The sequence below is a fragment of the Marmota marmota genome, unplaced genomic scaffold (genome assembly GCF_001458135.2).
Source record: "Marmota marmota marmota unplaced genomic scaffold, marMar, whole genome shotgun sequence".
Classification (NCBI taxonomy): Eukaryota; Metazoa; Chordata; class Mammalia; order Rodentia; family Sciuridae; genus Marmota; species Marmota marmota.
In genome coordinates, this window is record NW_025999961.1 from 12,566,446 (window position 1) to 12,582,918 (window position 16,473).

A 16,473-nucleotide genomic window follows, 5' to 3' on the forward strand; every position below is an offset into this window, starting at 1 on the left:
TGTTTCTTTATTCATTGTTTTACACAATCATTCAAGTCCTGGATCAAAGAAAATTGGGTACCAGATGGCTTTTATCTGAGCATCTTTAAGTTACCCTGAGAGCATTCTTGCTACCAATTTCCACGTAATGAAATAAATCCCAGCTACAGTAAAATGAGGCTTCCTGAAAGGAGCAGGTGTAATGTCACAGCTGTATTGGCACTGCTAACATGGTCGTGGATCAAGTTACATCTGGGACTGTCACATTTGCTGCTGAGTTAAAAAGGTTGTGCAGAGAGCAGGAAGAACTTTTGGATGATGTTCCTAAGCCTATTAGCAGGAATCTTAGAGATAATGACCACACCAAGTTATGTGCTTCATTCACCAAGGCTCCTCTTCACCCCTGCCATATGCTTTATCTACTCACTGCTGCAAATTTATGTGGGTTGTACGTGGCTGGAAAATTACAATATGAAGATGTTAGTTCATAGTACAGCTGGAGAAGTGTTTTGCCAGTTTGTGTGCAGGTCACATTCCCAGGAATAAAACTAATTTCAAACAGTTTTGCTTGAAGGGGAATTTTAAACTGAGAATAGCAAGAACTGGAGCTTTTTGGAATTCTTTCTACATTGATAGCAAACGTAGCAATCAAAAATGTTTGATAACTTATCTGAGATTAAGAAACTTGTGTTGTATATTTTTTTACTCAACAAAGATGTATTGATCACTAGTTTGAATAATGTCTTATGTGAGTTCTGTCATGTTACATACAAATAGGATTATGCATACAATGTTTTTGTTTTGTTTTAGGGAAGGGAGACAAGTTTCCTTCTTATTAAAATATTTTAGACAGAATAACAATATTCAGTCAATTTCAACAATAATATTCATTGAACACTTTGCATTAATCCCTATATTACTAAATTTGCATGCAAGTTATGCATGCTTTACAATTTAAACAGTAGTACATATGCAGAATATTTAAAATAGAGTGATAAATATTCAGTATAGAACTATATATTTTCTAAGGCATTAAAGCACATTAGGTAATGTATGATGAAGTCTTGGAAAATATGATCAAACATATGGACTCATTTTATTTGTGTCCTTTGTGTAATGCTTTGATTCAATTATCTCACATTGTGCTTTATTCGAGATGCATAAAATGGCACCATTTGAATAAAAAGGAAGTATTTAGTATGCATCAACTCATTTTAATTATACCAATACACCTGAAAAGTGTTCCTTTATTTTTCATTCTTGAATTTCATTAGACAGTATTTGTTGTATGAAATACTAAAAGCATTAAAGTTATATGACTACACAGGCTTCAGTTTGGTCTCAATAATCTTTAGCATTTTTGTTACTATTATAAATAGTGGTTAAAAAAACTAATACTTTAGGATTCTAATCAACATAGCCAATTGACTGAAGAATGATTAATTCTTTTTATTAGCCAAAGATGGATTGTAGCTTAAGTAATCATCTGTGATGTATGAAGACTTAATTAGTAATTGAGTTTTGCCAAAATACCCACTTGTGTATCCTGTGATCTGCTTTTTTTGACTGTTTTAATGATAAAATTTGAAGATTTTAGAGGAATTAATATGTGTGATAAGTATTTACAGAGAATAATGAAATCTTGTGATTATAAAAATTATAGAAGCCCAGTGAGAGAAATTATCTAAAATGTGCTTATACAAGAAATCATAGTTTATATATTTATGTTTCTGATTAGAAGGGAAATTGTTTTAGTGTATGCTGACTTGAGTCAAAACTTTCTGGTTAAAAAAGTGTCCAGAATGACTTTGAATATTGAGAAATAATGTTCTAATCTTCCAGCAGCAATCATTATCATAGTAAAATGTGTACCTGTTTTCTGAAGCACTAAATAGGGGAAAAAAGTCATAATAACATTTTAGAGGTGAATTTAGGTTTGAGTTGGTCTACAGATTTTCTGTTGAAAGCATGGGACCAAGCTGTGTTGGCATAATATGGGAGCTAGTTGGCAATGGAGAATCATGCGTGCTACCTCAGATATGCTCAGTGGGAACAGACACTTACCAAAGGTCCTAAGAATCCAGAGTGTATGTCAAAAATTGAAAGCACTAATTTAAAGGAATATGGGAATGCACATGCTAAAGGGTGGTTTAATGATTCTTAATTTGCATGATATTTATGTTAGTTTTATGATGAAAATAAGGAAATATGATTTTAAGTGGACTACTCAAAAATTAAATTTATTAATTGGAAGTTACATTATAAAATTCCATTAATTTAAGTATTTTACTTTTATCGTAATCCTGTTGACATTTTTAATAGTTTATAATTTCCAACAAGTACAATAGTTCCCCTGAATAGTATTTTTATATTCTAAAATACAACTTTTATTTTTCATTGCAAGTAGTCCAACCTATTTAGAAAGAGTTCTTTGTGCAGGGAAGGGGGTACCAGGGATTTAAATCAGGGGCACTCCACCACTGAGCTACATCCTCAGCCCTATTTTGTGTCTTATTTAGAGACAGGGTCTCACTAAGTTGATTAGTATCTCACTTTCGTTGAGGCTGGTTTGAACTCACAATCCTCTTGACTCAGCCTCCCAAGCCTCTGGGATTACAGGCATGCCTCACCATACCCATCTAGAAAGAGTTTTTAAAAACATGTATTACTTAATTCTAGAAACATCTGCTGGTATATCTACATCTAGCTTACAAAATGGAGTTCACTAGTGGGGAAAATTCAATAGAGTCTAATCACCTAAACAGTACTCTGATTTATATATTCATGAGGAAGTAGTTTGTGCACATAAGAAGTTTCATATCAAAACTGAAATGAAAAACAATTGGAAATAATGTGAAATAAAAATTTTAAAATTATCTGATTTCAGATATTGAAATGAATTATGAAAGGTAGATGTTATGTTCCCAGTAGGAGATACACTCAAAATTTTTAATTGATTTGAATCTTGGTGAAATGAGTTTTGGAAAATTAATTTAGCTAACACCCTGTAGGATAACTTTTAAATAAGAAAAGTTGAGGTTTAGAAAACCTGCCAGTAGATATGAACAAGGTAAGCTCTCATTCATGAAATGATCATTTAATGTTGGGTAGTGGCACATAGAACACAGGGTTGGTGGGGAGCACAGTTGTGAGTCATGAAATACTAAATAAAACAATAAAATATATTAATTTACCATATCAAAAGTCTATTGGTTGAGGGGCTGGGGATGTGGCTCAAGTGGTAGCGCGCTTGCCTGGCATGCGTGCGGCCCGGGTCCATCCTCAGCACCACATACAAACAAAGATGTTGTGTCCGCCGAAAAAACTAAAAAATAAATATTGAAAAATTCTCTCTCTCTCTTTCTCTCTCTCTCTCTTAAAAAAAAATCTATTGGTTGAATCTAAAGTCAAAGTTATTCTATAATTTGAGGCAGGTTACTGGCAAAAATCATTATTGTGGTATTAATAATAAATGAGCAATGCTTTGACATGTCTACATATAGACTCCGAGCCACATAGAACATCCTAGGGAAAATTAACTTTGGACAAATTAAATGATGATTTAATAAAAGTGTCTACATTTATGTATTCTTGTCAGTGGAATAGTTTTTCCAATGATCATTGTGTAAAATGTACTTAAAATAGATGAACTGAGAATGACTGTTGCTTCAATGAAATTTAATGCTTTGGTGGAAAAGGGTAGAAACCATTCATTACACAAACTTTTCCTTCCCTTAGGAAGTGACTTTCCGGATATACCGTTGAGCACACCCTGAGATACAAAAAGACAAACATCATTTTATTAAATGTTTTTGCTACTTAGAATCCAAACAATATGAGTTTCTGTAAAGTCATTACTTTAGGATGTACAACTATTTTGTGCATCAGGTGATTACTAAACTCCAAGGAAAGTATCACATATAATATTTTAGTAGAGTTAGTATCAATCATGTTGAATGACTTCACACACTATGGAGGTTTCAGTGACATTTAGTACACTCAGGAGATTTACTGCTTCACCATTAGTATTATTTCTAAAGCACATTTATATTAGCTTGTCAATATTTTAAATAACAAAACAAAAAGTAAACAGATTGTTAGCGAATAGTCATAGACGGAAACACAAATGTAAACACCAGAATACTTAGAATTCATGCTATATAAGTAGAACTCAATCATTTCATTTTCCAAGCCATTTTTCTTAACAAATGTCTTGTCATCCTTGACACATAATTTATTTCTATTGGAAAAATTTAAAAATCCACACAAAATTTTAAAATAAAAATATTGTTCTGGGGCTGGGTTTGTAGCTCAGTAGCAGAGTGCTTGCCTAGCATGTGTGAGGCACTGGGTTCCACCCTGAGTACCACATTAAAATAAATAAAACAAAACAAAACAAAACAAAACAAAAAAAGGCATTCTGGCCATCAACTACAAAAAGTTTTTTTTTTAATAAGAATATTCTAATGATAAGATAAATGAGGATTAAGAATTTTATTTAAAAATATGCATTTCCATAGATGAATACTTTAGCATAACAACACACAGAAGGTAATGAATCATATTCAGATGTTTGTATCCACTTACAATTTATGCAGGCATTTATTCATTCATTCAAACTATTAGCATCTACTATGTGCAAGATCCTGTTGTATAGTGTTGTTACTAAAGCAGTAAAGAAAACAGAGGAAAAAAATCCTTCCTGAAAGAGATTGTAGCTGGTTGGCAGAATTTATGCATAACAAATAAATAAAATGCATGTCATGTGTTGGGATATGTAAAATATCAGAAGAGATTTCAAAGCAAAACCTGAAGGAACCAAAGGGCCTATGTAAGTTGCTATCTTGGGAAAAGGTATTCCAGGCACAGGCAATAAGCAGAAAGACTTGAGGAAAGAAGCAGATGAACTCTGTTGCAGGGTGAAGAAGAGGGTCCTTGTAGCTGGAAAGGAGTTGGTCAGGAGGGAAGCTGGAGGGTTGAAGTGAAGCAGGTCAGAGGAGTGACAGTGATGAAGGGAATGCAGTAATTTTGCATAGATTTTAGATTTCACTCAAAGTTAGATGAGAAGCCAATTGAATGTTCTGTGCACAGCAGTGAAATGGTGTAACTTACTTTTGAATGGGGTTACTTTGGAGATTTTGTTGAGAAAATATTGACAGGCACAACATGGAGAGTGGGGAGTAGACTATTGCCACAGTCCAGCAGAGATGCCATGCAATTTGGGACAAAGTTGATAGCAGTAGGGACCATTAGAACTGCACAGTTTGGGTAAACATAGCACAGGTAGAGCTGTGACTTGATTATATCCTCTTACCCACTAGTATTCATTGTTTTAGAAATGATTCTCTGTAGTGAAATTTTTTTTTCTGCATCTGGGAAAACCCAGATGTTTTACACAACAAAGAGAGGATTACAACAAAGTGTAATCCTCTTTTGTTTATATGTTTGCTTGTTTATATGTTTATATGTTTGCTTGCTTTTGTCTTTACTTTTGCATCTAGACTAAATTGGAAAAAATTGTGCACTGTTTGAAAAATATTTAAGTATTATTATATTTCACAAGTAATGCACAATTCCTGTAGTTTATTTAAATCACTGTTTTTAAAGTAAAATTTATTCCAGAAAAAAAATGGTACACAAAATAAAATACACCTCCAATCTATAGGAATTATAAATTCTAAATACTATTAAATCACCAAAAGAGATAAATGAACTTCATGATATCTCTTCTTTATACTTTGTTTGAAAGAAAACACCCATAATTATATTTTCTTAAACCATGCATATTTTATGACACAATGCTTCCCCAAACCAATCACTATTCTATGAAAAATAGATACACTAAATATTTTAATAAATTTTTATAATTTTAAATTTAAAATGACAAGTAACAGTCATGATGTTGTCAACTGACTTTTCTTTTATCTGTTTGCTTAAAGATTTTGGAAACGTACCAAACATTAATGAAATGTTGGAAACCAGTTGAAATGCAGTAAAATCCAATCCAGTAAAATAGGACTACTTTTTCTTCATCCACATTGGGATTTGTCAACAAGTGAACTATGACAATACACCAGTTTTTGAGACTGATTCTACTCTGCGTATGCCTGCCACATTTCTGTTCTCCAGAGATAACATTCAGAAGGACTCCTGTGCCTCAACAAAGGATTTTAGGTGCACGAGTGTCAAGAAGTGATGGCAAAATTCTGCATCGTCAAAAACGTGGTTGGATGTGGAATCAGTTTTTCTTACTGGAGGAATATACAGGATCTGATTATCAATATGTAGGCAAGGTAAGTCCATACTGAAATGACAAATATTTACCTTCATACTTTACAAGTCTTATTATGGAAAATGAAAGGTTGTAGAGATGATGATCTGTATAACTTTGATTCCCAAAATATCCGAAAAGCATTATTTATGAAATACTATTCTATTTTGAAAAACTAGGAAATTAATAAATGTAGGAATTTATTTATGTAAATTAATTTTTTTCCACCAACTCATGGACTCAAGATGTAAAAAAAATCCCTTAAAATTTTAACTACAAAACAATGATAGATATATGTTAATACAGTCATTTAAATGACTATATGCATATGTGTTTGTGTATATATAAGTGTGTATATGCATGTGTATTCTTTAATTTTCTTAAATCACAATTTGAGAGTATTTGTATAAAAGAAAAACAACTAAGAATATCAGCAGGTAGAAACAATTTACTTACTACAATATGGGGGGGGGCATACAAGTCTTGCATTAAACTTTTGTTAAGTTTTTATCTTCTAAGTAACACTATTTTTGATAAAATATAGTTTCATTCATTTAAAAAATGTTGATATGTTTTATCATATTCAATTATATCAGTCCTTAAACATCCAATAATGTAAGAAAGATGATATTAAAGGTGAAATGTTATATTAAGAAGAAAAACAAATAGCAACCTAAGCAATCTTAGCAAAAAGCAAGAATTAACAGACTTGTCACAGACCCAATGGTTGCATGCTTAAGAGCACAGTGTGAAGGTAATTTTTATGGATGTCACTCTAGAAAACTTTTAAAACATGAAATCAACCACATAAAGATGTGATAATTGTAATCTTGACAATAGAAACTATAAATAGTTTTGTTTGTTTTTTCCTGGACATAGGGATCATTTGGCATCTATTTCCCTTCATCTAGTTCTTAATGAGGATTTAATAAATGTTGAGAAATTAAATTATTACTTTATATACTCTCTCCAGATAGTCAAGATGCTTCTTGTTTTCTTTCTTTTTGCATTTCCCATAGAATGTCAATACTTTAAAATCAAGAACTATACTTCATATCTTTGTCCATAGTCTTGGAATAGAGCTTAATAACTACTTAGCTGATTGAATTAACTTGAGACTTATTGAATTGAATTCCCTCAGCCATCTGGTACCACTTGGCTGTTCAGCAGATAAAACTAGTCTAGAATTTTAAATCACTGAGGACAATTAAAGTGAGTAACCACTTATGATATATGCATCTTGATATGCAGTCAAATTATAGTCTCTCTATTCTGCTCTATGAAAGCAAATCAGAAAATCATTTAATGGGATGGGCATAGAGAATTTATGGTAGTTACTTTCTGTAATCTATATACTGAGCTCCTGGATGAACAAAAATTTAGTAAATGCTTTACCTCTGAGATACAAGTAGATTCTGAATCTGTATTACAGCCACAGTGTCCATTTTATACTGTATGTTTCAAGTGGTACAGCACTTTCAAGTTACTGTGGATTATTCATTTCATAATCTGTGAAATAGGAATTTTGTTATTTTTGTCTATATTACAGTATTGTATTAGTTATATTGCATTAATTGCCTATATAATTTAAAATCTTATTTTAAATGGAAGCATACACATTTATATATGTCAAAAAGGCAATGCTAAACATACAATAATTTAATAAATGTGCCTTATGATGAATGTAAATTCAGAATAAGATATATTTTCTTCAGGAAATATGAAAACTTAAAATATCCTACATATTCTCACTAATATTATTTATAATAAGTTTATTACAGCCATGGAAATTTCCCCTTAAGTTTTCACTTCCTTTAGGATAAGCATGTGATATTAATGTGTAATGAGCACAAGAATGCAAAGAGGAAGGACATTTTTTAAATATTCAAACAACTGGGAGTGTATTTAATTCATCTGATAAAATTTTTGGTTATAGTGTTAAAGTTGAGGGAAACACAGGAAAATCATACAGTTGGCCACAGAACACCTAGCATATAATGTTTTTTTCTGCCAACATTTCTTTTTCAATGTTTAATTGCATTCTCTTGGTCTTCATTTTCTCATCTATGAAATCAAAAGGAATGATTATACCAGTGAACATTTATGTACATTCACTTTTTAAAGTACTATTATATTACTAATGTAAAGTGTATTTTAATATCTATTTAAAAAAGAGATAAAGAAATAAAGAAAGCATCGGGTGGTGGGGAGAGAGAAAGAGAAGTCAGTGGCTGAATTTCACCACCACAGCTACTATGTTATAAGAAATAGAGTCGGACTGGGGCTGTATCTCAGTGGTAGAGCACTTACCTAGCATGTATGAGGCACTGGGTTCAATCCTCAGGACCATATAGAAATATATAAATTAAATAAAGGTATTTCATCTATAATATGCATATATATTTTTAAAGAAATAAAATCAACCATAATGAACTTAAAACATTTCTTTGCTGAGTTTTCAATGACTAAAAAGGCTATTCTAATAAATCATTCAATCAAATGGATTTCCAAGCAAAAAAATATATCTATCATAAATCCGTTTTTCTTCAAAGAGTTAGTAAGAATGCTGCCCTTTCAGGTATTTTCTATATACAAAAATTGATAGCATTTTGGGGAAGTTTTCATGTACTGGGTCCAATTTCTTCAACTTTGAAAGCATAGTCTTCAAGAGTTGAACTTCAAGAAATATACTTTAAGCCTTTGTATTGCAAACCTCTAACTATTTTTAAATTTCCTAATTTGATTTGAGAAACATTATAATTTTGAACTTTTTATTAATTTGATCTTTTCATATGTAGTTTCTAGTCACAGAGTCCAGTTGCCTGTAAGAGTTGTCCTATTTTATCATAATTTCCAATTTCTCATCTTCCTATTTTTAAATCTAAAATAAATAATGAAACTAAAACTTGTATTCTTGAATTTAATTTTGGTAATAACAGACAACTCTAAGTAAATTACTAATAATATTTACTGTACAAACTTTGTATTTTATATAATAGTCTGAAGTAATGAAAAACATGTTAAAATAGATTTTAGTAAAAATAAGATATAGAGACAAATCCAAACCCACAAAAATTAATAATATAAAAATATAATCGTGGATTTATCTCTGAATCAGTATAATAAAATCATTCACTTCAGGAAATAAAACTGTAAGCATATGTATATGGTCATGTATATATGTCTGTATATTTATATAATCAGAATAACCCTCAATCCTCTTAAAATCATACAGCATCCAGAGTCATAAAAGATTAAGGGGCCTCCTAGCAATTCTGAACTAACAGATGTCATTAATATCCTTTTCTAAATACAGAATTAGGTCCCAATTTTTTAGCATTCTTGAAAAACAGAAACCATGTTCAACTATTTCTTAAAATCATATCCCTTTGCCCTGAAACATTGTTGCCTTATCAGACTGGAGCCATAATGCCTGCTTTCCATTTCAATAGATTAAGAATATAGTTGAAGCTGTAATTCCCACTGATAATTTAACTGAGATTCCCTTCCAACCACAAGGTACATCACATCTTTAATGCATTGCTGCTGTTTATACACTCTATAACCTAAGATGAACAATCATTCTCCCTCTTGAATAGTCAATAGAAATACTGTTCCTAATGTTTTATTTGTTACAGTTTGGAAACAGCTGCTTTTGTTTGCACAAACCTCTTGCAGGTCATTTGACATTTCATTTTTTTAGTTTACATTTTCTGACTCTAAACTTTCCCATGATCAAAGAGGAATGAGTCATGTATTTTGTCAGTTCTTCTCCACTTCATGTTTTCAGAACTTTCTCATTTTCCTGAACCTTCTGAATGACTGTGATGAGCTCAAATTACCCTAGATTAGTGGTTCTAACTGTGAGTGATTTTGCCTCCCCTGGGACATTTATATGTGTATGGAAGCATTTTAGGTTTTTACAACTTGGCATGTGATTCTTAGTTCTGGCTGTCAATGGCCAGGACTACTACTAACCATTCACAATGCATAGAACTGACCCTCCAAGGAGTTTACAGTTGTCAATGTCAGTAGTGCTAAGATTGAAAAACACCATTCTAGAGTTTGCTAGAGGGTTTTTTCTTTTTCTTTTCTTAAATGCTTCAATCTTAATTTTAAATTCTTCACGAGTTCTTACTTCTGAATCTACTTTAATTACAATCATATATCTTTCCTTAAGAGTTGCCAGTCATACTTGTTTTCCCCAAGCTTCTACTTCTACCAAGACCAGAACTCCTGTCTTAAGGCATGGAGTTGGCACCAACCTGCCAGTCATCCCTTGCTGTAGAATTGTGGGCACCAAATAACACTATGAATGAAGTAATTATTCATTATGTCAATAAATATCTAGAAGGCCTTCCAGGTGCTACTTTGTTGTTAAGAGTATGGCAATAAAAAATTTAAATTCTCTGCTCACTGACTATCTGTGTTTAGAGAGAGAACAAATAATATATAAGGGTGTGAGGAGATTATGAGGCTTTTTTTTTTCTTTTTGTCTCAGGTATGGCCAAGAACAAAACAATAGGTAGGAAAGATCACCATGTTTCATTTCTGCAATACTGAAAACTAAAATTGAAATAACACAGTTTTGGAATTTGTGTTTCATGAATCAATGTTATTAAATGTTAAGACTAGACAGTCAAAGAACCTGCTTTTATATTTATCTTTTTGTTTTTAGAAAGAGTTGTTCATGCGTAAAGCCTCATAATGAAACAGTCACTCAGGATTTCTAAAGGAAGTGTCTCTCAGAAACTCTTTTTTTTCCTCCGAGAAACCTTAAAGGTGATCCATGAAAGACAAACTCATTTTTAATCATTACTATGTTCAGAAATATCAGTGATGTCCACTATATTGGACTGTGTTCCTATTTTCCTGTTAATTTTAATTATATGGGCATAATCATGGTCAACTCTGAAAGGAGTGGTTAGAAGTCAAAGTGAAGCATGTCTAAAATGGGCAATTTAAAAAACTTCATAATATATGGTAGTTTGGAAAGTAAAAAAAAAATACTTTTTAATTACTGAAATCAAACCTATATAAAAAATAAAATGATCACTAATTATAGACTATTGATAGGATAGGAATGGAAGGTAGGGGTTGCTGGGATATACATTTATTTTCTATTTGAACAGTACCAAATACAGATATAAAACAAATAGAGTCTATAAAAGGTAAATGAGTAGAAAATATAAGTGAAAAAAAGCTCTGGAAGAAAATCATTATGTGGTATAATTGACAAAGACTCCTTTAAATTAAGTGATAATACATTTCTTCCTAATGGGTGGGCATTTGGATAAAAAGAGACATTATTTCCCTTATATGTAAAAAGTTATTCCCTGATAGCACTGCAAAGTGAATAGATTTTATCACCAGTGATAGATTCTCTGGTGACTTTTATACAAATATACTAATAATCAAGCTGGAATCAATAAAAGCATTTTAAGAGGATACCCTGCAGAATCCAATAATGTTTTCCAAGCAAGCCACCTATTGGTTCTTAAGTCATGTATATATATATGATATATATATTTGATATATATCTCATTTAAATAATATTTTAACCAGAAATTATATAGAGAAAGCTTGCTTGCATTCACAAATCTCATTATAATGTTGTAAAAAAGAAGTAAGTATTCAAGATGATCTTGAGTAGCACTCCAGATATACTTGACAGAGCTTGAAAGCCTCCATAATTATTTTGAAGATTAAAAATCTTCAAAAAGAATGTGCAGCTAAGATTAGTAAACACACAGAGAAGACTTGGAGATTCATTTTAACTTTTAAGTCACTTCGAAAGACTACGTTAACCATTTTACATATTTACTTTACACATTATCCTATACAGAAGTTTTATTGTGTCTTAGTGACATTATAAGAATTTGACTTTGAAGTTTGGTTTAAACATTTTGACTTATTCCATTTAAAATAATTGTCATCACTTTCAAGCAGAGTATGAAATGTCAAATGTGAAATGTGAAAAATAAAATTATTCAGGCACAAAATCAATTGGGAAATAGGAGGCTTGAAAAACATTTTAGACGAAATGAACCTAATAGGCATATTAAACATTTTGTCCAATACTAGCAGAATACCCATTCTTCTAAGCCCAAATGAAGCATTCTCTAGGATAGATCAAGTTGGATAAGGAACAAAGCTTAACAAAGTTAAGATGGTTGTAATCGGCCTGGGGATGTGGCTCAAGTGGTAACGTGCTCGCCTGGCATGTGCGGGGCTCTAGGTTTGATCCTCAGCACCACATAAAAAATAAAAAATAAAGATGTTGTGTCCACCAAAAACTGAAAAATAAAATAAAAAATTCTCTCTCTCTCTCTCTCTTTAAAAAAAAAGATGGTTGTAATCATATCCAGTATTTTTTCTAGCTATAATGGAATTAGTCTAGAAATTAATAAAAATAGAAATTTTAGAAAAATTGCAAATACATGGAAACAATATGTTCTTGAACAAACTATTGACTCAACAAGATATTAAAAGTTAAATTAAATTATAAAATGTCTTGAAATTAATGAAAATCAACACACAATATATCAAAAGTTTTGGAAGGCAATAATAGTTCAAAGAGAGCAGTTTATAGCAATAAATGCCTACATCAAAAAAGAAGAAAAAACTCAAATAACATCATTACAACTCAATGATTTGGAAAAATAAGAACAAACCGGACCAAAAATCAATAGAGGGAATAAAATTTTAAAAAAGATCAGAGAAAAAAATAAATTAAGAAAACAATAGAAACTCAGGAAAATCAAGAGTTGTCTCGTTGAAATGATAAACAAAATTGACAACTTTTTAGCCTGAATAAATAAGGGAGAAGAATCAAATAAATAAGTCATAGACAAAAAGTGAAGTAATTACAACTAACACAGAAATACAAAAGGGTCAAAAAAATCACTGAGTATTTATTCTACGACAAATTGGATAAACTAGAAGTATTTCATAGAAATGGATGGCATAGTAAAGTTGAATCAAGAAGAATAAAATCTGAACTGACAAGTAGTGAATAATAAAATTAAATCCATAAAAATCTCATCAAATAAAGTCTAGTATCAGATGGATTCACAGTGGAAATCCCCATCTAAAGAACTAATGCCAGTCCTTTCCAAATCATTTGAAAAATTGATATGGAACAAATATTTCCAAACTCAGTTTATGAATCCAGTATTACCCTACTAAGAAATCTACTTAGATATTACAAAAAAAAGAATAGAAAGAAATAAATTTATAGGAAATTCAGTATTTTTGAAGAACAAAGATACTAAAATCCTCAACAAAATACTCACAAACCAACTGAACAATACAGAAACTATAATTCACCATGATCAAATTAGTTTTACCTTTTAGCTGAAAGGAGGGGTCAACATATGAAAATCAATAAATGAGGTACACTATATTCATAGAAAGAAAAAAACAAAAAAATATGATCATTTAAATAGATGCATAGTAAGCATTTGACAAAATTCAACATCATTTCATTATTAAAATCTCTCAATAAATGTGGCATAGAAGGAATGCTATCAACACACTAAGGATCATATATGAAAATTCCATGGTTAGCATCACACTGGAGAAAAGTTGCAAGTTTTTCATCTAAGATCAGGAACAAGTCAAAGATGCTCATAAATTCTATTCCACATGGTACTGGAAGTTCTAGCAACAATCATTAAAAAAGAAAAGTTAATAAAATACATTTAAATAGACTAGGAAGAATGAAGTTTTGTCTGCTCACTGATGACATTACCTTATAGAAAGAAAACCCTAAAGAAGATATCAAATATCAGCTAGAATCAATAAATTCTCTAGTAGGAGGGCACAAAAATTTCAGTGATTGGATATGTGCAGAATTCTTACTGTAGTGCATTTAAACGGGAATGCAGAAGGATAAGTTGGAGAAACACATGTGGCAAACTTCTGAGTATCTTGCCTAAGATAAGCCCTTATATTCAGCAGTACTGAAGAAGGTGGGAAGCAGTATTAGAGCAACCAAGAGAAAACCCTTTTTGTTTTTTGTCTTTCCTCATTGATTAAAAACTGCAGTACAATAATCCATAGACTATATGATGGGAAGAATTCTTATTTTTCTTTATTTCTGAGAAAATATTTAATATTTTACCATTGATTCCAAAGTTTCCTAAGCCTATTTTAAATAATTTCTTTTTCAGAATAAAGAACTAACTTTTAATTCTAATACCTAATGCTTTTTTATTCATAAAGAAGTATGAAATATGTCCCAATATACTTATGTTCCCATTGAATACTGTTTATTTCTCCCTTTTCCAAATTAATTTGAGAGATACTTTATATTTTCTTGTCTGAACTAAACTTTGAAGTTCTGGAAAAGTCCACATTGTTAATTCTTTGTATATTTTAATCCATTTACTTTGTATATTTTTAACTTTTTTATCTTATTGTTTTCTTATTTTTTTAATGCTTTGATTTATCTCTCAATTTGGGGTTTTCTGATATATATTTTTTTACACAGATAGAGTATGGTTTTGGGTTTTCACAGGGAAGACTACAGAGGTGAAATGTTGATGTCAACATATCATATGATGCCATGGGCTCATGGCTTTAGCATTACTTATTACTGATCATGTAAGGCTAAGGTTCCCATGTAAGCATTTAGGTAAGATGTGACCTTGTACACTAAATTTTCTAAAATTTTCCTGTTGGATTTAGAGATGAACTTTCTACTTGTGACATAAAAGAGGTAGGCAGTAATACCACATTTCCTAGTCTGTTAAATAATTTGCACAAAATGGATTTTTTTTTTCATGAATGTTGGACAGAATTCAGAAAAGATACCCTATGGCACCACAATTTTATTGTAGGGAAATTTGAACTATTGATTTATTTTCTCTAATGATGATAAGGATAACTAAATTATTTTTCTTCCCTGTAGTAAACAGCACTTTAAACGTCTATTAAATTTTAATTGGGATAAGTATAATTATGTCTCATAAAAGAATCCCAAAGAGATGAATCATTTTATTTTTTAAAATGTTTATTGTAGTATAACACTTGTGATAGTGATACAAAAAACCCACACTCAGTTTCCCATATCGTTAACATGTTAATACCTTAGTGCATTTGTCATAAGTAATGACCCACTATATATGCTTTATTAACTCGGTTCTATACATTGCTCAGAGTCCATATCTTCTCTTAACCTTTTTCACTTCTAGGATCCAATCAGGAGCCCACAGTGCCATTAGTTCTCATGAATCCTTAGACTTCTTTGAGCTCTGTAAGCTTTATAGATTTCTTTGGTTTTGTTTACTTTGATATTTTTGAGATATACACATGAAATATTTTGCAGCATGTGTCTGAATTTTTTTTTCTGATTTTTTTTCTCATGGATACAGTATGGTTCTGGTCTTTTTGGTGGCTGACCCAGAGGTGAAGTGCCATTGTTGACATATTATATCATGCCTTGGGCACATGACTTCAGCATTACTTATTACTGATGATGTTAACTTACATTTCTGGTAAAGTTTCCAATGAAACACTACTTTCCTTACAGTGCTTTTTAGAACCTAGTCACTGATCATAGCAAATAATGAATGCACTGGCGGTTATTCTCCAACTCCATTAAGGGTAGATTTACAATGTTATTTTAAAGTTTCCTGTAGAGGAGAGTTTTATTTTCTACCCTATTCATTGATTTAGTTACTCATTTTTTGTTGTTGTTGTTTTTGCTTTTGATTGTAATATAAACTCCATGACTTACTTTATTGCTTAAATTGATCCAAAGTTGACCATTGGGAAGTCTAGCCAATCATTTTATTCCCTGAGCACTTTCTTACTTTCTGGAACTATCTTGCTTATTTGCCAGCTAAGTGCTGGAATACGACATTTCACAAGGAAGACATTTTAAATAGAAAGATGTGAGGAAAGTTAAACTTTCCAGAATTCAAGTCATCTTATGTTGTAATGCAGAAAGCACATAGCTCTGAGTTGAAGCAAACATTTAAACACCTAATAAATTAAATACTGAAAGATAATGTAGGGTATCAGGAGATTTCAATTTAATAAATATCAGGAAAACTCAGTATGGAAAAGTCCGCCTCATTTAATTGCTTTTGCAACTACTGGATAACAATCTAGGAGATCAAATTTCAATTAACAATGATACAATTGAGGAAATTCTGATGGCAAGTCATCACAGAAAAATCACTTAAAACAATAATTAGAGTTGCAAAAAATAAGTA

The 16,473-nt window shown here is 31.2% G+C and overlaps 1 protein-coding gene across 2 annotated transcripts in view; it reads left to right on the plus strand.

The window, feature by feature from the left end:
- Positions 1 to 16,473, plus strand: part of LOC107151185 (cadherin-10) — a 163,250-nt gene that overhangs the window by 55,774 nt on the left and 91,003 nt on the right. For both annotated transcript variants that reach the window (XM_015496428.2, XM_015496427.2), the window contains exon 2: positions 5,919 to 6,272. In XM_015496428.2, the coding sequence (XP_015351914.1) occupies positions 6,042 to 6,272 (231 nt within the window). In that variant the 5' untranslated portion in view covers positions 5,919 to 6,041. The remainder of the gene's footprint in view (positions 1 to 5,918; positions 6,273 to 16,473) is intronic.